General features: G+C 35.7%; 3 protein-coding genes across 3 annotated transcripts; 2 read left to right on the top strand and 1 right to left on the bottom strand.

Moving 5' to 3' along the window:
• The first annotated feature begins 1,050 nt into the window (after positions 1-1,050).
• b4galt1 (UDP-Gal:betaGlcNAc beta 1,4- galactosyltransferase, polypeptide 1) lies at positions 1,051-8,689 on the top strand. Its single transcript, XM_043241517.1, has 6 exons — positions 1,051-1,530; positions 2,349-2,584; positions 4,224-4,411; positions 6,521-6,643; positions 6,754-6,858; positions 6,958-8,689. The coding sequence occupies exons 1-6, from the start codon at positions 1,218-1,220 to the stop codon at positions 7,094-7,096; spliced, it is 1,104 nt and encodes a 367-aa protein (XP_043097452.1). The 5' UTR covers positions 1,051-1,217; the 3' UTR covers positions 7,097-8,689.
• Positions 8,690-9,370: 681 nt separating this feature from the next.
• On the bottom strand, positions 9,371-10,526 carry spink4 (serine peptidase inhibitor, Kazal type 4). Its single transcript, XM_043248141.1, has 4 exons — positions 10,393-10,526; positions 10,146-10,177; positions 9,553-9,665; positions 9,371-9,465 (listed from the first exon to the last, which is right to left on the bottom strand). Exons 1-4 carry the CDS (start codon positions 10,472-10,474, stop codon positions 9,393-9,395), a joined length of 300 nt encoding a protein of 99 aa, XP_043104076.1. The 5' UTR covers positions 10,475-10,526; the 3' UTR covers positions 9,371-9,392.
• Positions 10,527-13,465: 2,939 nt separating this feature from the next.
• Positions 13,466-23,906, top strand: LOC122352459 (microsomal triglyceride transfer protein). Its single transcript, XM_043249867.1, has 18 exons — positions 13,466-13,618; positions 14,728-14,915; positions 15,697-15,840; positions 15,925-16,032; positions 16,116-16,232; positions 16,313-16,452; positions 16,533-16,683; positions 16,901-17,058; positions 17,392-17,560; positions 17,749-17,856; positions 18,512-18,724; positions 18,811-19,022; positions 19,135-19,232; positions 19,841-19,962; positions 20,080-20,307; positions 20,897-21,021; positions 22,753-22,923; positions 23,005-23,906. The coding sequence occupies exons 1-18, from the start codon at positions 13,558-13,560 to the stop codon at positions 23,150-23,152; spliced, it is 2,661 nt and encodes an 886-aa protein (XP_043105802.1). The 5' UTR covers positions 13,466-13,557; the 3' UTR covers positions 23,153-23,906.
• Positions 23,907-24,930: the final 1,024 nt, after the last annotated feature.

Here is a 24,930-nt window from a genome sequence, read left to right as displayed (position 1 = left end):
AAGTACAATATAGAGAGCAGGCGTTAGAGGGTCACTTTTTTTAAATAAATAAAAAATAAGAATAAGAAATAGAATAGAGAGGGAGATGTGTTTTGCCGTTTCTTGAAGATAGCTAACAATGCTGCTCGGACTGAGTCGGACAGGTCATTTCACCAGGAAACAGTGTCATGTTATAGCTGTTGATCACTCAAACTAACACACGAGGGCGCTGTGGAGGAGAAAAGAAGAGCTCGTCAGTAATCAATCACTGACTTTAATGACTGTTGCATGATTATTTATTACAATTATTTCCAACAGACTATACAAATACACATAAAATACCTTATGTAAAATCTTTCAAAAACTATAAATAATTTCAAAAATGTATTGGGAATTCCTTGAACAGACACAAGAAATATGCTTATATTTAGAAAATGCTGTCTGATTGATTCACAATCTTAAAAAGAGTATACGACGTTACTGCATTAATAATAAGATCATTAACATATTCAGGTTGTCAAAATATTCAGTGCATTTCCATGTATGTTGTAATTACCACATCTGTTTGAACTTGAGGATTCTTCTCAGTGAAGTTAGTTGAGAAATTGACTGTTTGCTAGTGCCACATTTTTTTTTTTTTTTGCTAATGCAACCAATGCGATAACACTTTACAATAAGATATAATTTGCTAACATTAGTTAATATATTAACTAACACAGTCATTCATTGTTAGTTCATGTTAGCTCGCGGTGCATAAGCTCGCCTAATGTTAACAAAGGCAGATTGTGATTTTAATGCATTAGAAAATTTTTTATCAAAGTTGAAAAAAATGCCGTAGAAATGTTGTTCATGCTTAGTTCATGTTAACTACTGAATATTATTGTGATAATTTAACATTAATATTATAGTCACCCAAAGTGCATACATATCAAAGTGCGTCTTGTTCAAATTCCTGTATTTCCAAATGCGAATAAATGAACTAATTAGAATAACTCTATAAATGTCACTACTTTGTAGGTTTTTCTACTACTACAAGTGAACGCCCACCGCTGTCACTCCTGCGCTCCTCAAGACGTCTCTTCACCGATGCCGAGAAAACAGCTAATAACAGCGTCCAGACGCGATCGATATCACAGAAAGTTTGAGGAAAAAGGATCGTCCCTCTCATCTGATGAACCACGACGAGGCAGGAGTGTTTCTGTTCCTTCCAGACTTTTGTTCTTCGTAGTTTCGTGAGAATGCAGGAGTCGGGGCTCAGCGTGGGTTTCTTCACTAAGTCCTGCGTCGCGCTCGCGTGCCTCTGCGGGGTTCACCTCATCGTCGCGCTGTTTTTTTATTTGAAAGAGTCGCCCGCAAAATTCACCAGTTACCGCAAAATTCAAATAAACTCTGATATATTCACTTCTCAAGCTCATAGGACAGCAGCACTCGTCCAGTATGACAACGGGACGGAGGTAATTAAACTAATTTATTCTAATGGATCTGTCATTAAAGATGACGTACAAGATCCCGCGGGACTGGAACACTGTCCCGAGACGTCACCGCTTTTGGGTAAGTTAAACTAAATTTAAAACTTGTTTCTTTTTATGTTTGTGTGTGTGTGTGTGTGTGTGTGTGTGTGTGTGTGTGTGTGTGTGTGTGTGAGAGAGAGAGAGAGAGTGAGTGAGCGAGAGAGTGTCCAGAGCTACTTTCACAAATTTTACTCCAAAAAAAAAGGATCTGAAATATCTGAATTAGCCTAGTTATTTACCCAGCATAAAAACACACATTTGTGTAACCGGATTTTGAGTCAAAATGTTATTTCTAGTTAGAGTTAGGCCCACTCCAACTCTCTAGATTTGTGTGGTACAGATGGAAGAGATGTTTCACTTGCATCATTAGTTATCTACTTGCTGGTCTTTAGGCGGTTTAAGTGGGAGGGACAAAGTGGACTGGACAAAAGTCATCAGTATGGTAGGATGAGGCATCAATATTTATGGCCTTTTTCCAAAAGAGAAAGACTGTAAAATGTTAAATGTAAATGTCTGCAATTTATTATTTCTAAGCTGTACCCATAGCGCAGATGAACAGCAGCTAACCAAATGAGCTTTAGGTTACAGAAAGTCTTTATTATTATTGCCTTAAAACTTATTTAGCAGTGTAAGGTAATGCATAACCTTATATTACAAAGCTTTACCTTCTTATCAGTCCGAGTTAAAGAGAAAGCTGGGGGAAAAAAAACTAGCAAAAAACTAGCAAAAAACAGGGAAAGGAAGTTTGGCTTGTTTGAGACAGGAAGTGGACTGTTGTTGCATAAGAGGAGTCTTCCTCTTTTGTATCTGCAATATGACCCCAATTTCGCTCACTTTATCTCCCCATTCCCCTTGCAGTGGGTCGATTGCGAGTTGAATTTTCAGAGCCTGTAAATTTGGATATGGTGCGTAAAGACAGTCCACGGCTGGTGATGGGCGGCAGGTATAAACCCAGCGATTGCGTGGCTCTGCAAAAAGTGGCAATAATCATCCCGTTCAGAAACAGAGGTGAACACCTGAAGTACTGGCTTTACTACCTTCACCCCATCCTACGGAGACAACAGCTTGATTATGGGATTTATGTCATCCAACAGGTACAGCACTCACAAACCATTTATTAACTTGCTCTCTGTTATAACACAGATGACAGAGCAGGGTGGAGAAGAGATATCCCGATCTCATAGACACTCACTTTGTACACAAATCAAGACATGCACATGGGCTGACATGAATCCTGAACCTTCCAGCAGATCTACACATTCTCAGACAGATAGATAGATAGATAGATAGATAGATAGATAGATAGATAGATAGATAGATAGATAGATAGATAGATAGATCTACAAACATATCTAAACATATTTTTGCAGGGTTGACTTTTCTTCGGGAGACATTCACCTTGAAGTATGGAAATGCAGTGACTTGGCTTTGCATAGGCAACATGCTTGATCTGACATTCCACTGCTTTAAAATTTCCTGTGCAATAACAACAAAAGAGAAAACGAGAAATGTAACCTGAGAAGAGACATAGAATATATAACGCCTGTTTCTTTCTGTTTGTTTGGGTGTGGAAACTTTTTCCAGTAAAAAGTACTTTATGACTGATCCGCCTCACAGACTACTGCTGTTAAAGATGGTCAGTCTTTTGAAAACAGGTGCATCTCAATATATTAGAATGTTGTGGAAAAGTTCATTCATTTCAGTAATTCAACTCAAACTGTGAAACTTGCGCATTACATAAATCAACTGCACACAGACTGAAGTAGTTTAAGTCTTTGGTTCTTTTAATTGTGATGATTTTGGCTTAACAAAAAACCACCAATTCATCTCAACAAATTAGAATACTTCATAAGACACTTCATATAAAAAAAAATATTGTAGTGAATTGTTGTCCTTCTGGAAAGTATTTTCATTTACTGTAAATGTTCTCAGTACTCGGTTGGGGCTCTGCCTTAATTCCCTGTGGCATGGAGGTGATGAGTTTGTGATGAGTTTGCACTGCTGACATGGTATGGAAGCCCAGGTTTCTTTCACAGTGGCCTACAGCTCGTCTGCATTTTTGGTCTTTTGTTTCTTATTTTCCACTTTACATTACCCCATAGATTCTTTATGGGGTTCATATCGGGTGAGCTTGCTGGCCAGTCAAGCACACCAATACCATGGCCATTTAACCAACTTTTGGTGCTTTTGGAAATCAGCATCTGCAAAAAGCTGTTGAGCAGTAGGAAGCATGAAGTGCTCCAAAATTTCTTGTTAAACGGGTGCACCCAAACTTTTGAACGGTAGTAATTTTTGGTTCTTGACTTGCTTACATTTTTGCTGCAATTAAAACAAAAGGCAGACATACCAAATACTGAAATAGTAACAATATTAAATATTAAGATTAAAAATATTCACTTGTCACCTAATACATCTTGACACATCAGTACATAAACACCTCCTCTCTATGTTTCTTTTTTGTCATTTCTGTCCTCTTTCCATCAGCCGTTGACCTTGTTCACAGTAAAATCAGCATGCAAACTGTCATGCACGCTAAGAAATCCATGCCTATTTGGTTATTTTCTTTAGTGTATATCTCTGTGTTTATAACACAAAGATGGGGTCATGCATAGTTGATCGACGGATTTAGCTGTGATCATTAAGGTCCGATCAAATTAATTAACCTATTATGTTTAATGTAAATGATTAATCTATTTGCATGTCGAATTTACATTTCTCCTCCAAAAAAAAAAGGACGGAGAGGGGACATTCAACAGGGCCAAACTGCTCAATGTGGGTTACGTAGAGGCGCTAAAGGAGTATGATTATGACTGCTTCGTCTTTAGTGACGTAGACATCATCCCCATGGACGACCGCAACACCTACAAGTGCTCCAGCCAGCCGCGCCACCTCTCTGTGTCCATGGACAAATTTGGTTTTAAGTAAGAGTAAGCACCACCCATACACACAATACAACATGTAACATAATATTTGTTAAGCGACACCAGTGCCTGAAAGTTCAGATGAAGCTTAAAAAAACAGCTGCTCGTGTTGCTCCAAAAGGTATTTACCTAAACAAATAAAGTTGAAGCACAGGAAGCAAATTCTGTTATGTTAGTAGAAAGATGGCTCAGGGATCAAGGTTCATTTGGATTAAGAACGATCGCAATGCAGCTGTTTTTCATCTGGCCTTCTCTGATGTGGAGTAAAGTAATCAGTCGGCACAGGAAAATCTTACATGTTGGGAAGCTGGTAAAGAGCAATAAATAACCAATACTGTAAATCACTAAATCAGTGTAAAGATCAGCAATAGGCTATATGTAGTATACAGTCTCAAAATCTCTCAGGGTAACATACCTCACTATCTCTTCATCAGCTTCTTTGCTGACTGACTCTCTGTAGATTTTGAGTGAGCTACAAAGACTGAATAAAAGACGTATATGATGTAATATACACCATTTAGAGCAGAACCTGATATGCATATCAGACGGTGTTGCTGGGTTTGGTCTTTGTGTTTAGGTTAATTTAGCTTTCGTGATAATGTTTAAGAAAGGCAGCTCTTCCACTGAGTACCATTATACATCTATTTCTAATTTTAGATGATAAGTTGAAGGTTAGAACCAAAATGCAGCTATATTGAACAAAAGTAAACCAACTACTGCACGAAACAAACAATATAAATATTGAGCATCAGACTTGACAAATTCACCAACAGCTGGTTACACGAGTAAGCTAGCCTGGAAACAGAGGAAACTACACAGCTCGGCTGAGTTTAGCTCCAACTCACTCCTGCTTGTAAATTCTTGAAGAGCTTGATGAGCTGGATCAGGTGTGTTTGATTAGGATTAAAACAAAACTGTACAGAGCTGTAGTTTGAGAACATTAAACATTAAAATACCACGAGAGCATGTGTAGCCATCTACTCTCTAATCGTTCTCACACTTCTACACCGATCCGTCTACGCAGCACCGCTTCAAGCTGAACACAACTACTGAAAATATGACGTATTAACAAAGGACATGACAAGATCACACGAGGGAGTCATGGCACAAAACGGGAGCAATGTTTAATGACAATTTAGATGGATGCATTAAACTGATCAAAAGTGACATTAAAGACATTTATAATTTAACAAAATTTCAAATAAATACTGTTGAAAATGATTATTGCTGTCACAGTTTCTATACTTTATTTAACGAACCAAGAATAGGCAAAGAGCACTGTAAATGTAAAAACCATATTTAATAAAGAACTGAGGAAACTAGGGGCTATAAATACACAGGTAAATGAAGAACTAAGACTCATAATGGGTAACCACAGAATAAACAAGAATACGTAGAAACCAGGCAAAAAGGAAAACGGAAACAATGACATGAACATAGCATCAAAATAAGAATCTTATAACTGAACGACACACACAGCAAATCAGCATATCAGGAAAGTTTTTACTGTTTTTATCTAATAAATGCTTGTTTGGTGTGCTGATTAGGTAAGTTTATGTAAAAGGAAAAAATGCATTGAAAAAAAATAAATTTCCATAGTCTTGATGAAACATGTAGATAAAGCATCAATTCTACACAAAGTGTATTAGCACTAGAAAATCTTCCAGTTGCACCAGTTTTGTCCAACAAAAATCATAATTATGACTTGTAAGTAGGAAGTACCAGGGGAACGTTGCGCAAACGTTATTTAGGGGATAGGTCACCAAAAAGTAAAAAAAAAAAATCTGTAATCTTAACCGTAAGACCTTTGTTAATCTTCAGGACACAAATTAGGATATTTCTGATGAAATCCAAGAGCTTTCTGACCCTTCATAGACAGAAACGGTCCTACCACGTTCAGGGCTGAGAAAGGTAGTAAGGACATTGGGAAAATATGTGACATCAGGGGTTTACAGTGCTACGAGAATACGTTTTATGCGCAAAGAAAACTAAAATAATGACTATATTCAACAGTTTTCAACAGTAATTAAAGACAGAACTATCCATTTAAAGTGCTTATTGTAAGTATGACCGATTTTTTTATTCAACATTGATTTTGTTTGAATGCAGGTTACCATATAAACAGTATTTCGGGGGTGTATCGGCAATGAGTAAAGCACAATTTCAAAAGATAAATGGTTTTCCCAATAACTACTGGGGCTGGGGAGGAGAAGATGATGACATATTTAACAGGTGAGGGAAATGGATCATTTTCTTACTATTAATTAAAAATTCTGTACAGTAATATATATAGGCCCATATACAATTGAGAAGAGCTTTATGGAGGGTCATTATTTTTGAAGGCTGGTATTTCAAGGCATGAAAATATCAAGGCCGAGTGGAGACATCGGTAAATGCAGAATGATTCGTCACTCAAGAGACAAGAAAAATGAACCAAACCCACAGAGGTAATCTCTATTTCACACACACACACACACACACACACACACACTCAGAAATACAAGACCGACTGAATGACATTCTAAAGCTACACCTCTGTTTCATAGATTTAAGAGAATTGCTCACACGCGACACACGATGAAGACGGACGGCATCAAATCGCTCAGTTACAAAGTGGTAGATGTAGATAAAGACCTGCTTTACACCAAAATCACAGTGGACATCGGCAAGCCAGGAAACTTCTAGAGCTCACAAGAAACATTCAGCTCACTGCAACTCATCAGAGATCATTAAACTGCAGAGCTGTCTCTGAACAACAAAGAAAACACTGTTGGAAAAACTCTAAAGTCTAAATGAAAGACACTCTTCTGAAGGACACATTAAGTGAAAGAACAGTGTTTTTGAAAGTCGTGTTTTTAATATTCCCGATGGGCAAACTTAGACTTATCTGGAAGCCTTATATCCCTCTTAATTGTCTGTTTCCGACTTTAATGAATAATATGTTTGTAAAGCTTCTATGCAGAGCAGCCAAAGAAGATCACGCCTCAGGGAATAACTGACTACTGTGAATTCCCGCTAACAAAAACCCGCACAGTCATACAGACATTTTATGGGATGACAATTCAATATGTTCACATATTCTGGTAGTAAGTATGCATCAGTAGTTCTTTTAGGCTGCCTTTATATTAGTGCCCATGTTACTTTGTTAACTACTTAAGTGCTGAGTTATACTAAAGGGACAGTTCTCCCAAAAAACTAAAAGATATTTTGAAGGAATGTTGGTCACCAAACATCTGACGGTGGTATTATTTTCATACCGCAAATGGCTAATTTGGTTACCCTACATTCTTTAAAATACTTTTTTTTTGTTCAAAAGCAGAAAGAAACTGAAAAAAGAAACAGCTTTGGAACAACTCGAGGGAGAGTAAATGAACACTATATTTAATACATTTCAAATACAAAAATATTGTTTTACAATATCATACACCTAACAGACACTCTTGTATAGATTTCTTTTTTCAATAGAACGTAATTTTGATTGGTGGAGGTGGAGTGTTGCGTTTCATTAGGCAGTAGGATTCACTGAATATTGAGTGAAAATGTTTTTTTTAGAGGGGAAAGCTGTAGCTAAATAAATAAACAAATCATGAAACATTTTAGGCATCTTTGTAATGAAGTAATATTGTGAAATATCATTAAAATTTCAAATATGTATTTTTTATTTGAATATATTGGAAATGTAATTTATTGCTGACATGTCAAAGCTGACATTTCAGTGTCACCTGACCATTTCTGAATAAAACTATACATTTTTATTCACTTTTATTTACTTTCGAAATATAGTGTAATGCGATAAACGAGAACAAACTTAATATCAGCTAATAAATCAACACAATAAGACTGTTTCGGTTTGCTAGTGGCCCCACAATGCAATCAAACATTCTTATGAAATAGAATAAGCTACTAATTAACAGTATTAGTAGCTAGTAGTGTTTGTAAACATTACCGTGTTTTTCTCAGAGTGCTGAAAATATCCTTGTCTCGTGCTGGTCTCTGTTGGAAGCAGGGCAGTCACTGAACTTTCGGCCAGAGATGGGGCTATATTTAAGGAGTAGTTATGAGTAAATCTTTTGAGATATTGGATTGCACAATCCAGAGAGAAGAAAACAAGTATAACATCAGAAACATAATAAACAACCCCATGATTCACCACTTTTTCTTTAATTTCTCAAAAGAAAAAACTTTTTTTTTTTTAATTGAGTCTAAATACTGTAAATGTTTAGGATAAAGTAAAGCCAAAATCTTTGTGAAAATGTTCTTGTCCTTAAATATGGTGACTGAAAAAATATATTTACAATATAATATGTTATTTAATAATGCTAATGTTATTTAATATATTATTGCTATATATATATATATATATATATATATATATATATATATATATATATATATATATATATATATATATATAGCAATAGATAGTTTTTATACAATACGTGTTAATTGAAATAAAATAAATCTAGTGCTATCAAATGATGAATTGCATCCAAAATAAAAGGTTTTTTTACATAATATATGTGTATACTCTATATACATACACATGCATGTAAATATTTAAGAAAAATATGTTAGGCATATATATTAAATATTATATATTATAATGGATGTGATTAATTGTCAATAATTATTTGAAAGCACTAAAAACATTTTATTTTAACTTGAAATACTAAAATAACTAAAAGAAACTAAAAGAAAAAAAATAAGACATAATGAAAACTATATGGACATTTTTTTAATGGTAAAAACTACTAAATATAATAAACACAACAAAACTGCTAAAATGAAGTTCTTCAAATTAAGTTCAAAAGCCTAAAAGATAAAGAATAACGTATATAAAATAAACTAATTCAAAATAATAACAAACTAGCCTGTAATAGTATATAAATGATATTAACAAAAAAAAAAGATAAAACAATTTTAACGTCTAAAGCCAGTGTTGAAGAAATGAAACACAGATTCTATTTCAGATGCTTTAATCTTATTGATCCTGTGTGTTGTGGAGAAGCTCAGCAGTCGCCATCCTCGTGATTAAAATATCAGATTTGGTTTTCCTGAAAAGGACACAAAACCGCTATAATTTCATAATTAATAATAATGACTGTACTGCAGCTGTGGGTGTGCACGCGTATGTGACCTACAGTCTTTCCACACACAGCAAGCACTCGTTGGCGTAGCTGTTCCCGTCGCTGCCGCACACAGGTGCGAAGTTCATGGGACACGCGAGGATCTCGGCCATCTCAGCGCACACGGGCTAAATCACACACACACACACACACACACACACACACACACACACACACACACACATGTGTGCCATTTCATAACAAACATTTTAAACTCTAAAAGTTAAAGTTGCCCTCATTATGGGTAACTAGAACAAAATCCTCCTGTGATTGGTCGATTTGATATTAAGCAGTGCTTATGAGATTTTTGAATTTGCTTTTTCATTGAAAATGTAACAATTGAAGACCATTTCACATTGTTTCATTTTGATATCATGCAACGGCTTCGTATTTGTTTTAAAAATGACTTGTTTCAGTGGTTCAGGGTCGACTTTCTTTTAGAAGACTACAACTTTATACACAGTGCACTTTCAGAATTAAAACTTTATAGGATGTCCTCATTCACTTAGAGTGCGTGAATGGCATTTTTCAAAAATCCTTAATAGGGGCACTTTAAATGAACAAATACTAGTTAGTCATTCACTGAGGACAAAAAAATTGCTGCATACCTTTCGGGATGAGCCGGGTGTTCCTTGCGCCCCTGGAACAAAAGAACTTTATTAGATTGTTCTTTGTGAAAGAAGAGGTTAAACCTGTTTCTTGCTTTTTAAAAGCTTTTACGTCATTTTTACGCTACACGGAACAACAATGAGGATGTCACCTCTGTTTTTCACACCTCAAGCGTTAGGTTTTCACAGACAGAGATTCATATTAATGAACACTTGTGAGTGTCTAGGTTTTGTGTGTTGACTGTACCTGAAGCGAGCAGCAGAAACAGGCCGAAGAGAAGCACTCGTATAGACATACTGACACGGAATGAGCTCTGAAGTGCTCGCATGACTTTATATGATGGCAATGAAGTGTGGGAATACTAACACATGTATGCACACACACACTCACACACACACACGTGCGCACGCCAAAAGATTCCCGCCACTCAAAGCACACGTCATTTAAGAGAGTTTAGTGCAAGAATTTGACCGCCCTGTTGTAAACTAAATTTTATTGAACTTTTGGAGTGTAAAGAAAGTGCTCGTCTCTGATGTCATTTTATTTGCGTTCAGTTTTATTACTGGTGGTTAAACTATATAAACAGTACAGTATGAACAGGAAAAGGGAATGTTTGTCAGACCAACATCCTTGTCGTCCCTGCTTGACATTTTTGGCTGAGCTGATATAATGATCAACACAATATTTTTTCCTCTCTTCCTCTAAATATCAGTAATGAGATGTCTGACATATTTAAATGTACATTTTAAGTGTTATTTGTATGCTGTTAGCAAAATAAATGCACTTGAGCTTCTCCACTGACAACAGCAACAGAACTAGGATAAAAAAATATTATTAAAAATAAATAAAACTAGGAATTAGGTGTTTTGTCTAAATGGTTCCATGAAGAACCTTTAACATCTGAAGAACATTTCCGTTTCACAAAAGGTTCTTCAGATTCTAAAAAGGTAAGAAAGAGATGGTTCTTTAAAGAGCCTTTCACTGAATAGGTTCTTCTATGGAATTGCTGAGAAGAACCTTTATGTATAAAAGCAATAAAAGCCTCTGAAAGTCCCCACGAAACAAACATGTGCATGCTTTTAAAGACTATTTTGATCACCGAGGCTCCATTTATTTAAACAAAAATGCGGTCAATTTATTAATATATTCAATACTTTTGTTAGATGTTCTGTGTTTTTTAACTTACATTTTTTTATTAAAAAAAAACGACTAAATATGATACAAATAACTAAATTGGTCAAATAAAGTTCCAAAAAGTGTACACAAAAATATATAATATAAAACTTTGTTATCTTTGTAATCATTCTGATAAAACTGTCCTATATTTAAAAGCATAGTTTTTGTAAAATGTTATACAGCAAGTCTAGACTCTATTGAAATGGTTAATTGATGGTCTCCATCTAGAGGCTAAAGTAGGTCAGTGCAGGTGGATTTATTAAATTACATGAATATAACGTTACAGCAACATTCTTTTGTGCTAGATAGTATTACAAACACAGTTCATGAATTGTAGTGCTTATTTGACCTGTCACTAGGGGTCACTTTACAGTGCACTTAACAACCTCATAATGTCAGCACCAGATAGTGTGTAGAAATTCACATGATTTAGTAGTCCCTTGGCATAAAATTAAAATTAGAAGGAAAACACATTGATATGTATTAAGAGGTTACATAAAGGGAATCAAAATAATCATTAGGAGGTAAATGAGTGCGAGTAATATGTTTATGATAAACGAGGTGATACTTTTTCTGCTGAAACTGAAGCTCTGGTCCAACAGTGAACAGAAATAATAAAAACCAACAAACAATAAAACAACGAAACGTTAAACATTAAAACTTAACTCACACCAAATGTTTTCTCAAAGCCTTTTTTAATCGTACTTTAAGTAATGGAAATTGCAATATTGTAAATATTGCTATGAAATGAGCTACCTTATCATACTGTGATTCACAACAATAGCAAAAAGGTGGCGATAAAGCACTAGCTTTCAACAGAAGTATTTTTTTGATAGGCCAATACAGCCAATTATTTAATTAACAATTATACATTTTATATTTTGTGATGTTATACTTATCATGGTATTTAGTTCACATTCACAGCATAGATGTGGAATATATGTTTGCGTAAAAATGCTAGTTGATTAATCTGCTCCATGAGCTATTGCTCAGTGCTGATCTGATCACTTCCTGACAGTGCTTTCGTTATGGAAAAGAAATGAAGATAAGCAGCATCAACACCGTGGCATTGTAATCACGGCTGATTCAATCAGAAGCTCTTTCTGTTTTTTCTTCAGGAGTCCCAGTGTTCGCCTAAACTAAACTACCGCTCTTCAAAAGGTCGTATTGTACTGCGCAAGGAACTTTTCTTCTTTTAGCATAGCACATGACACAAAAGGATGTGTGATTGTGTGATGCCGCGAATTTTAATGAGATGAGATAATGCAGCTGCGGTCTAGGTGAAAGGTAGCACAGGGAAATAAAAAATTACTCTCTTACAGGTGCATATCACTGTGCATAAATAGTTAGGCATATGTGCAATCATGCCATGCATCAAAGATCATCGACCACATCATCCACATAACTGATCTGTTATACAGGTTCTTATTGGTTGTCCTAACAGTGACAGAGTCTCAGTGACACTGTTAAAAGGACTGGCATACAGAGAGAGACATACAGAGTTATTATAGCTTAATAAAAATAATAATATTAAAATAAAATAAAAACTTATGTAACGTTATTTCAGTTGTCATGGCAACATTTTTTAAATTTCATGTTTTTCCTGTTGCGCTAAAATAAATAATATTAAGCCATTAGAAAAAATAAAATCGTATAATTTATAATAAAAAAACAAATATTTTACCAAACTAAAATGATAAATAGACAGTTCACTATTTACTATTTACAATTTCATAATATTAATTATAACTCTTATCTCACTTCATATATATATATATATATATATATATATATATATATATATATGCAGTAAATTAAAAATTGTTTCTTTCTCATTGTTAATATAATATAATATAATATAATATAAAGTGGTTGAGTAAAAACAAATCGCTAATCCTGTCATGAAGGATGAAAGACGAGGTGATCACATTTAATCATTATGAATGACAGAAACTCCCTCGCCTGTTTGAAGCACCCTATCATGAGCACCCTACTATAAAAATCAATCCCCGTCTCTGAGGAGCGTTCATTCACCAAATCTCGCCGAGCTCTGCCGGTTAATTATTAGCCGTTATCTTGTACTTAGTACCGGAGCGTGGAGTTTGGAGTCTGAACCTCAAATCCAGATAAACAGAGAGAGAGAGAGAGAGAGAGAGAGAGAGCTGAAGGATCAGGCAGCACATCCTTTCTCTGGCCCGCAGACCTTTAACGCACACAGCACACAGCGAGCCAACCATGCTGCGGCTTGCTGGACTTTTACTATGTGTCACCTCCTTTTTAAGTACCTCATCCCTTGGTAAGTGATTTTTTTCAGTGACAACAATAAATGAAAAAATAATTAGGCTGTATGTTCCTTTGTTGTTTAAAATGATCAAATGTTCTCAAGTTTCCAGATTTGAAATTAAAGTCCATTTAAATATTTGTTTGTAATGGTGTATGCAGTTCACTGATGACTCTAGTGTAGTAATATTGAGCGCATTTAATAATCATGCGGTTAGTCACACCTTTCATTCATTCTGTGCCCAGATTCATCTAATCATTGCAAGTACAATCATCAGTATGCTTATTCAGTGTCAGCAGGCAATCATTAATGAAATATTTGTGTGGTAATTTTATTCTTTCTATAGTTTGAAAATATAAATATTAAATAAATGGAAAAATCGGGTAAGATCAGGGCATAATCTCTGTATCAGTAGATGTGATGCAATCTGAGTGTGACACGTCAGTGTATTCGGGACAAGACTGAGCTGAGCTGTCGAAGAGGATAATGGTCTTGTTCTGCAGAGATACTGTTCACCAATCGCTTTATGAATCAACAATCCTAAAACTACAAATTCTAACAAACTGTGTCTGAGCAGAGCATTAAACTGCCATGTGGATTTAAAATTGTTTGGCTTAGTTCAGTGTTTTGCCATTAACATCACAAAATTATTTTCAATTGGACAATCGTTACCTTGAATGATTCTGACTCGTTAAAAACTTTAAAGGCAAAATAAAAGTATTTGAAGTGAAATGAAGTGAAAAAAATGATACGGCAATTACAGAGGACTAATAGCTCATAGTACACCGTTATCTGAGACCCACCTACAATTACAGATAGGACTACATTCCTTTTTAGTGTGTATTACCTTATAAGAAAGGCCATGGAGTCTCTGGAGCACTTTCTTTTTCTCTTGATGAATCATTTCTTGCGGATGTAAATCCTGTGGAATAAGGCAGTGCATTCAATTCAGATTTCAGAGAGAGTAAGCTCCATTACCGGGTTTCTTGTGATTTTTAGATGTTCAGTCCACTTCCTGCCTCTCTAATTTCACATTCCTCCCTTGTCTAGCTGCGTCTTGCATGCCACTGACTGACAGTGGTCTGAAGAATGTGTCACAGCATGACATTTTTGTGTTTTTTCAGGTGCAAGTGCTGGGCCCCGGCTGGATAATGACAAACTCTACAGATATAGCTACGTTGCCGAGGTGGGGCTGAACAGGCCGACGGGATCCACTAGAGGGAACGCTGGATTCAGGATTAGCAGCGATGTGGACATCAGCCTCGTCTGGAGGAACCCAGACATCCAGGACGAACAACTACTGCGATTGCAGGTACTGGGGAGAACTTTAGTGGTAGTTTTATTATCATTATTGTAATTCCATAGCCTTTGCAGGAGGTGCAATTATATTGAATGCGCTTTTAGTGTACTTATAATGTAGTGGCATATAATATAATATAATATAATATAATATAATATAATATAATATAATATAATATAACAATTTGTAATATAACAATTAAAAGAATAAATGTTTTACTTTAATAACATTTAGCTTTAATAATATTTTTCATGATGTAAAAAAGAAGAACACATTCTGACTAACATATAAATAATGTATATTTAACTGTAGTGTTAAGATTTATTCATTAAAACTGTGAAATTATAAACATGGCATACAAGTATATTATACAAGCAAGTTATTATCATAATTATCATAAATGCATAGTAATACATTTGGCAGTATTTAAGTTCTACTTATGTATGTAAAAAAAAAAGACTTTTAAGTTGAAATAATGGCATTTAATAACAACAAAGCAAAAAACTATTTATCAAATTTGTCCAATTGTCTTAATTCTAAATATTCAAAAAACACATTAGCTCAGTTTTTCTTGTTAAGTCTTGTTAGTTTATTTTTATATACTCTGTTTTTAGATTTTGGGACTTTTGTTGTGTTTTGTCTTTTTTTTAATATGCAGTAGTTTTTGTTAGGTTTCATTTGCTTTGACTTAATAAACATCAGAAATGTTGCCTTGTCAACTAGCTAAAGTAAATTTTTATTTAATTTCAAGTGATGAAAATGTTTAAATCACCTTCTCATGTCCTGTTCTCAGATTTCAAATGTTCAAGTTGAAAGTGCTGGAAAGCGCTCCCAGAAAAACAACATCTTCCATGGCAGCTCAGCAGAAAGCATTCTGGGTAAAGTCAGGCTTGAGGCACTTCAGCGACCCTTCGTGGTGCTGTGGAAGATGGGAAAGGTAACAAACACTTCGTTATGTATCATAAAAATGTGTTTGTTTTAGTTTTTTAAAAATTTTCTTTTTTTGTGTGATTTTACTTAGATCAGAAGCCTGTATGCCCATAAGGCGGAGCCTGCTACCATCAAAAACTTGAAGAGGGGTGTGGCCAGTATGCTAATGATGCAGTTAAAGTCTGGGAAGATGTCAGAGGTAAAAACTATTACAATTCTCCATTGATGGGTTTAAAGTACGTATGTTTTTCTAAGCTTAAATGCTTTCTCTGTATTCTGCAGGCCGATGCTTCAGGGAAATGTTTAGTTGAGTACAAAGCTACGAAAGATCAAGTTATTCGTATAAAACAATTGGATACTTGCAAAACACAAGAGATGGGATTCACTACACACAGCCCAGTAAGAACTACTTTTCTCATCTTACCTCATGCGTACACAATTCCTGCCACTTTTTATTGACCTATTGACTGCCTGTTTAGGTATTGGGCGTCAGTGGGAAGTCTGCTTCTGAAACCATAATCACTCTGGAGAAAGGCATCATTAAGTCTGCTGATGTAGAGGAAACACACATTTTGTCCATCAATGCTCGTCATAAAGCTGCTACTAAAGTCCTGTCCAGGTACCAAAGAAATGTGAAAACTATTCACTTAATTAAATTAGCTAATGAATGCAATTAAAGTGTCTTCTCATTTGCAACAGGCAGTCGCTGACGCTTAAAAAGATCGAGGTTGGTCCAGCAGAAGTAGCGGGGAAAGATGCTGCAAGTGTGGTGAAGTCTCTGGATGACAAGCTCATGTCGGTTGGAGTCATGGTGGAGAAGGTTAAAACCAAATGCAAGGGATGCCCCAATGTAAATTACTGCGCTTTTCTTTTACCAACGTTTGTTTGTTCTTATGAATCTGATGTGAAACTATTATTTCACTTAAAATTTCACAAATCATCACAAGAAACTACACGTTCAATTAAGCATTAATGCTTTTTTATCACTCTATAAAAGTTTGCGAATATTTTTAAGCATATGTTTATTTTTCTGTTTATATTTTAATTATTGTACTGTTTTGGTATAGCTAATGGACACATGGAAAGTGGTGAGATCCCAGCTGGAGCCAGAATCCCTCTCTAAAGCAGAAGCCCCGAGGAGCTTCCTCATGCTCTTACACAGCCTGCGCAAAGCCAGCAAGTCAGAGATCCTGACGGTACTGCGCAACTGCAGCAAGACTCTACTGTAAGACCAGACTCCTCATTTGGTTACAATAGAATTACGCTACTCTTTTTAATAAGCTAGAGTAGCTAGCTACTCTACAGGCTGCTAACAAAAAGTAGGCAACTACATTGATGATATTTAAGATTATATAAAAGAAACAGATTTCCTATTGAAAGATTGTGTTTCACTGTATCCCCAGTTTTGCTGTTCTTTTAAACTTTCTATATATCAAAGAATCCTGAAAGACATGCATCATAGTTTCCACAAACAAATACTAAGCAGCAGAACTGTTTTTCACCATTAATAAACACAACCTTAAGCCTTCCAGTTTACGCTGTTTCTCTGTCTTTCCAGGCCTCAGCTGGTGGATGCAGTAACATCAGCTCAGACTCCTTCTTCTCTCTCAGCCATTCTGGAGTTCCTGGACTTCAGCAAGAAAGAAGGTTTAGTGCTGCAGGAGCGCTTTCTGTACGCATGTGGCTTTGCCTCTCACCCCACAGAGACCATGATGCAGTCCCTGCTGGTAAGAAAACATGCACTTAAAGCCTCACTGCTGTGAATATTCATCTTACAAAGATGCACTGTTGTAGTGAGTTGTAGTTGATATAACTGTATATGTATGTGTGTGTGCGCATGCATATAATGTGGAAAAATTTAGCTTTTCATATTTTTCATTTGTTATTCTAATTTCTATGCCCTTTTCCTCCATAGGATTTGTCTCAAGGAAAGATCGGTAGTACAGAAATCAAAGAGTCAGTTGTGATCATCATGGGAGCTTTGCTCAGGAAACTCTGTCTGAAAGGAGCATGTGAACTAACAGTGAGTCTCCACACATTGGATTATTATTTGTATTCATTTCTGTACATATAAATGCTTACATATGGTTCATACATTTAATGTCAAAACTGCAAACAAATCATTTCCAAAAAAAAAGAGATATTAGAAAATTCTGTTATTTACTGTTCCAAATTTGGAACGTTTCTTTCATGCTATTTTGAAAAATGTGGGTAACCAAAAAGTTGATGATCCAATAGTTTAACAAAAAAATGGACAAAAAATTGTTAGGATGCCTACATTTTTAAAAAATAGCTTCTTTTGTGTTTTAACGGTACAAACTCAAAACTATTTCGGAACAAATACATAGTTCTCTCTTGAAACTCTATATGGCGCAAGTATATATATATATATATATATATATATATATATATATATATATATATATATATATATATATATATATATATATATATATATATATATATATATATATATAGATCAATATATAGATCTGATATGTGGTGATTCATGTCTGCTATATATGGGGGTTGTTTCACATATGTTATATGTGCAGCAGTAGTACACGCTCACAGCAGCAGGTTTTTAGTGTATCAGATCTATTCTTAACAATCCCTTTTAAGTGAATAAAAGTTTAGTAATTCAAGCTGACTGTGTTTCTTCTGTGTTTGATGCGTAGACGGTGCTTAAGGTGAAAGAGGTGCTGTTAGCAGGGCCTGACAGCACTCAGGTGGAGTCTGAAGTTCAGATGTACCTGCTAGCACTGAAGAACGCTCTTCTGCCGGAGGGTGTTCCTGTTCTTGCCAAATACGCAGAGTCTGAGGTGGGAGCATTTAGCACCATCGCCATTACAGCGCTGCAGAGATACGACCCTCAGCTGATCACATCAGAGGTAAATTATCAGTCCCCATCACCTAGAGGTGCACAAAAACCACTCTTCGGCTACTCTTCAAAACATTTATCACTCTGTTTCCACAGGTGAAAAAGACACTGAACCGCATATACCATCAGAACAAGCGTATTTATGAGAAGAACGTTCGTGCCGCGGCAGCTGATGTGATTATGAGCAGTAATCCATCCTATATGGAGGTGAAGAATCTTCTACTCTCCATTGGACACCTGCCACACGAGATGAACAAATACATGCTGTCTAAAGTCCAGGACATATTGCGCTTTGAGATGCCAGCCTGGTGGGTCTCATTTAATAATCACCGACTATAGACTCTAAATAAACAAATGTTTCCTTCTTAATGATTATCTGTGTGGCACTTGTGTGACAGAAGTCATGTGTTTGGTTTACAGTAAATTGGTACAACAAGTGATGAAGGACATGGTTTCTCACAACTATGACAGATTCTCAAAGACTGGGTCATCCTCTGCTTTTTCAGGCTTCATGGCACGTAAGTGAGCACATTAAACTTAAATCTGTGGCCCTATTATTTTTTATATAATGCTGCCTGATACAACGTCTGTATAGATGCATTGCACATATACTACAGTATATTATTAGAGACATTCCATTTAATTCGTTAAAAAAAGAAAAGTTAGATTTTTTTCGAAGCAAATTTTGTCTGGTGTAAAAATAGTAATATTGTGAAATTGAAAATAGCTGTATTTTAACATATTTTCAAATGTCATTTATTTCTGTGATGATAAAGCTGGATTTTCAGCATCATCACTCCAGGCTTCAGCGTGACATGATCCTTCAGAAATCATTGTAATACGCTGATCCGCTTATTATACATTGTCTACTTATTATAACTGCTTAATATTTGTGTGAAATGTGTGTTACCTTTTTAAATGTCTTTGATAAACTTTGTAAACTTTGATAAAGGCGGAAAGATCAGCATTAATTTAAAATAGGAATAATTTCCAACATTATAAATGTCTTTATTGTCATTTTGCTGAATGATTATATTAAAATGAATATGAATATATATATATGCATTTTATGCAGAAGAATAAAGTGTGTCTTGTAGCAGTGTCTGATTTTTCTATTTTTAAATAGGAACCGCTGATGTCACTTGCACCTACAATTTGGACATCCTGTACTCTGGCTCTGGCGTATTGAGGAGAAGCAACATGAACATTTATGGTCAGAGCACAGATGCCCTCCTTCACGGCCTTCAGGTACCATCATCATTACCACAACACAGTGTTATACAGCATATTGCACCAGTACACCATAAACATACAGTGTGTGTCTTGCCATTCACTGCTCTTTGTGTCTGTCCTTCTGTATTTAAGGTGACAATTGAAGCACAGGGTCTAGAGTCTCTAATTGCAGCCACACCAGATGAAGGAGAAGAAGAACTGGAGTCTTTTGCTGGAATGTCTGCTCTGCTGTTCGATGTACAACTCCGGCCAGTGACCTTCTTCAAGGGCTACAGTGACCTAATGTCCAAGATGTTCTCCATGTCTGGAGATCCAATCAATGTGGTGAAGGGCCTTATTCTGCTGACAGACCACTCACAGGTATGCAACAAAACATGCTGCCTTGGGATGCATAAGAGACTTTTATTCAAAATTCTCAGACATTAGAATTAGGCAGCACAATTCATTTTCTAATCACAATTACAATTTCGGATTCCACAATTATGTAATCGTTTAAAGTGGCAAAACAAAATTCTACAGGTTTTCTTAAGGGCTTTTCCATTGTTTTCATTTCCATAGTATAACATTATATTATACCATTATACCATTCTTAGTTGTACTTTTTTTTATTTGAAGAATAAACAAATCCAATCTATAATTTGTTTATGTTCATGTAAAAAATGTGGCATGAGGTTGCTTCAAGCAATGAAATAAACATTGTTCAGTGTAAATTGTGATAATTGTTATTAATAATCACAATTACAATTTGTAGGGAATAATGAGCAAAAAACTCATCACCAAACATATGAATAAGAAGCACACAATTCCCTAAAATATCATTTTATGCTTAAACATTCAGTTCCTAAAGAAGCCAATCTTGTTTATTAGAAGGGTCTGTCCCAATACTCTTGTCGATATAGTGTATTTTCTTTTTGATGTATTAAAAAAATCTTGCTTTCTCGCTTTGAAGGTGATTCCTCTACAGTCTGGTCTAAGAGCCAATGCTGAGTTTCAAGGTGGTTTGGCCATCGATATCTCTGGAGGGATGGAGTTCAGCTTGTGGTACAGAGAGTCTAAGACGAGCGTCAACAACAGGTAAATCTTTTAAAACTCTTTATATAGCCCAATGGAAGGCATTTCATCCTTAGTTGCTTTGGATGCCATGATGGATTTGTTCAAATCGACCACTTAAATTGCTTATTTAGAAACCACTGCCAAAAGTTTTTCTTCACCGGGTTTTCCAAATGACAGTAAATACGATGCTGGTGCATCTTATTATAACATCATTAATCCTTCAGAGAGATTCGATGCTAATCCACATCTTTAGCCACAACTGCACCTGCTTGCTTACTATTAGTTTGTGGATGCAAGCGATGGCAACTTGGCTAAAATCAGACAGGCGGGAAATGAGGGCAATGGAAAGATGCTGTGGCAGGAGTAAAAGATCAGGTGTTGAGGGTAAAATTAGGTTATGATATCGATTGTGAGAAACTGAATCCTTTTAGGGCGAGATTTCAGATCTTTACATTTTAAGCATTAAAGAGCGTATAAGTTATAAAACTGTGCAATGAGCGAATATATATATTTTTACCTTACTTTTAGCACGGTGGGTTTGCAGTTCTTTGTTTGATGATGGGTATTTCTGGGTGGCATCTGGTTTTCTACATCTGCCAGCCTTCAGGATAGGCAGGGGCAGGTGTATGGATCAGGGCAGCAGGCTTTACCTTCTCTGAAAGCACACACACACACACACACACACACACACACAAGAAGACAAACAAAGACTCACTGACGGACAGACAACCTAATACATAAACACATGTGGGCACACAGAAGCGGGGAAAACCGATAGAAAGATAGATACGCACACGGACGTACATAGTCAGACACAAGTGGGATATGTTTAGAAACGAAATAAACCACAGCTCTCTCGGGCGCACAAGATTAGCATGCCTCTACTCAGCCCACTCATCACGGGCAGCCATGCTGAATAGATCATTTAAGGTGGAGGTTGAAAGCATGGAGCCAGACAGTCTCATGTGATATGTGAGCCTAAACACCAAAACTGACTCAGCAGAGCCTCTGAGAAAGAGACTATGGCAATAAATCTCGATCTTAAGTTGTTCTCTGGAGCATGCGTTGTAGGAAGAATGAGAATAAACATCTTGACATAAAAAAAGCTAAAAATAAAGACAGAGTTAAGAATCAAGTTACCATGTTATCAGTGCGTCCAAAGAAATAAACTCTGGTGGAACATTTCAATTAATATTAAAAAGTTGATTAATTGTAACAGAAAAAATGGAAAGAACATTCGCTTTAATATATTATGTGTTATTTTGATATTGTATACTATTTTTTATTAATATTGTTATTAATCTTGTTTGTATGTTTTAATTTATTTTCATGTTATCGTTTTTGTCTTCGTCTTTTTATTTTTTTTTTGTTTATTTATATCCCATATTCATTTCTTTAATTTCAGTAATTTACTTTACTTTATTATTTATTTAACTAAAACCTATTTTCTGTTAGTTGTCAGTGCAAAATTTCTTAGTCCAATTTATGTTTGTGTATGTTTTTCCATGTAATATTTTATTGTATTTGAGGTTTATTTCAGTTAAGAAATTTGTCTTTTTGCATTTAATCATTTATTAGACGATTTTATCAAAAGTTATCAGAGTTTTAGTTATTAACAACGCTGAATCTAAACATTTTTGTTTAAAATTGTTCATTTATTGCAGTTTTACATATCTCTTTCATTCAGTCGCTAAGTTTTTACGTTACGTTTTTTAGCATACTTTCTAAGCTCATCCTTGATATTGTGTGCAGGGGAGCGTTGGTCGTCTTGGGTAACGTGACAGTGGATACAGACTTCGTAAGCGCTGGAGTGGAAGTAGGTTTCGAGACAGAGGCCACCCTGGACTTCATCACCACCGTGCAGTTCTCCGAGTACCCCTTCCTCGTCTGCATGCAGATGGACAAAACCACTTTCCCCTTCAGGTATCTATCAGCTAATCAGACTTTAGGGAAAATGTGTCAGAATAACAAAACTAACCCGTTTTTGCTTTCTGTGCGCTCTAGAGAGAGCGTGTCCAAGCAGGAGAAACTGCCTTCAGGACAGACATTCTCCTCAAAGAGGAGCAGAGATCAGCTGGTGCCGGGTTCAGAGTTTCCCCTACACCAGGAGAACTCTAACATGTGCAAGAAAGTCTTTGAACAGGCCTGGTAGTCAAGCTGGATGCTTTGGCTAGCAAACGCAAAAGGTTTTCATGCAAACAATCAGTTTACATTTTGTGTCTGTTTATGCTGAAACCTTGAATCAGTCAGGCATGCGAAGGGTTGTGGACTCTTAAAAAAAAAAAAAAAAAAAAAAAAAGGCTCCACCCTCAGCCATTTTGGGTTCCCCAAAGAACCTTTCAGTAAATCGTTTTTTAAAATAACCCTTTTTCTCTTATTGTGACATATTAATGATCTAAAGAATCTTTTTCATTTCAAAGTGGAATAAAAAGGTTGTATGAATGTTAAAGATTTTTGATGGAACCATGAATGCCAATAAGGAACCTTTATTTTTAAGAGTGCACTATATAGTTCTTATGTGTCAAGCCCTGTTTTTTTGCCATTTATGAATGATTGACACAAAATAAATTTGTATTTTTGTCCATTTTTATAAATAATAGGAACGTACAAAATAACCAATGGCACTCTCGTCATGTGACAGAATTATTCAACCCATAAAACAAAGGTGAAATATTTATAAACGATAACATTATAGCATTATAACAGGACTGTGTATTTGAGGTGCTACTGTGTTATTTATTTAATCAGAGGGCTTTCTGACACACTTCATCCCTCCACAGGCAGTTCATGCTGTCTGGTTTCCATGATTACACCAGATGTTTACATTCTTGCGAATATTTATGGCAGTCTTGTACATGGGAAGATAATCAACCATGAATAAAGTTTTTGTCTTTTTTGGAATTCTTTTTTTGTTGTAAAAATCTTTTTCACTTTAAAATACAGAATCTATCTTTACCTTTTATGATGTGATAATAATTTTAATAGATCAGCTACTGAGTTTTTATTAAGCTAAAATAACGATAAATGCAGACTTTTTCCTTTGTCAGCATATCTGAATTTATATAATGCAGAACATGCACAACACACTGTTAGCTTTTAGAAAATAATAGTTGATTCTTCTGCTTAATAGTCCTAAGAACACTGTAAATTATTAAAAAATAATAATAATCCATCTACCTATGTTGCTGACAAGTCATTTTTATAAAAAATTGAGTTGAATCTCATATTGGATAAAACCGGTTGGAAATTGGTTTGATTAGTTCTGTTGATAAGCTCTGTTAAACCATACATGACCTTTTTTATTTAATTTTTATATTTAAATTTTTTTTTGTCGATACTTCTCAACATTTAATGACAATGCAGGTGTAACATAACATGAATACTTGTTCATAATGCAGGGAAATGCCATGCTGGCATTGTCCTTTGACCCATGTTCTTTGACCTGCAGTCGGAGAGCGTTTTATTAAGTCATTACAGTCATTAGTAATTAGATATCGGTTTGATATGAATCGACGTTAAAACACGTCATTTCTAAAGAGCACGTTTTTGATGTCTCAGTAATGTCTCAGACATAAGCTACTCCCGCTCCGATTCCATCTGCTGTTCATTTATAATGAAGTGTTAAAAACGTGTTTAAAATAGCGCCTTTTACAAAAACCTACTTCGTGTCACACAATAGCTGTAGTTCCGCTTGGTGGCGGCTGGCAACTGAAAACCAACAACTGCTCTCTCGTGGACATTCCTATCGCGCGGCGGACAGCAGCTGAGCGCGCGTGTCTGTCACTGGCGCTGCCGCCATGGCGACCGCGTAAACAGACGCACAAACTGTCAGCTCGAGCTAATGCCTCTGGCGGGTGAAGTTTCAGGAGCTCACGGAAAACTTACCTAGCACGCTGGCATCAGGTCAAACGACCCCCTGCCAGCTGTGTA

Source organism: Puntigrus tetrazona, chromosome 1 (assembly GCF_018831695.1).
Source record: "Puntigrus tetrazona isolate hp1 chromosome 1, ASM1883169v1, whole genome shotgun sequence".
NCBI classification, from domain to species: Eukaryota; Metazoa; Chordata; class Actinopteri; order Cypriniformes; family Cyprinidae; genus Puntigrus; species Puntigrus tetrazona.
The sequence above is the reverse complement of the archived record's forward strand: the minus strand, read 5'-3'. Positions and strand labels throughout refer to the sequence as shown.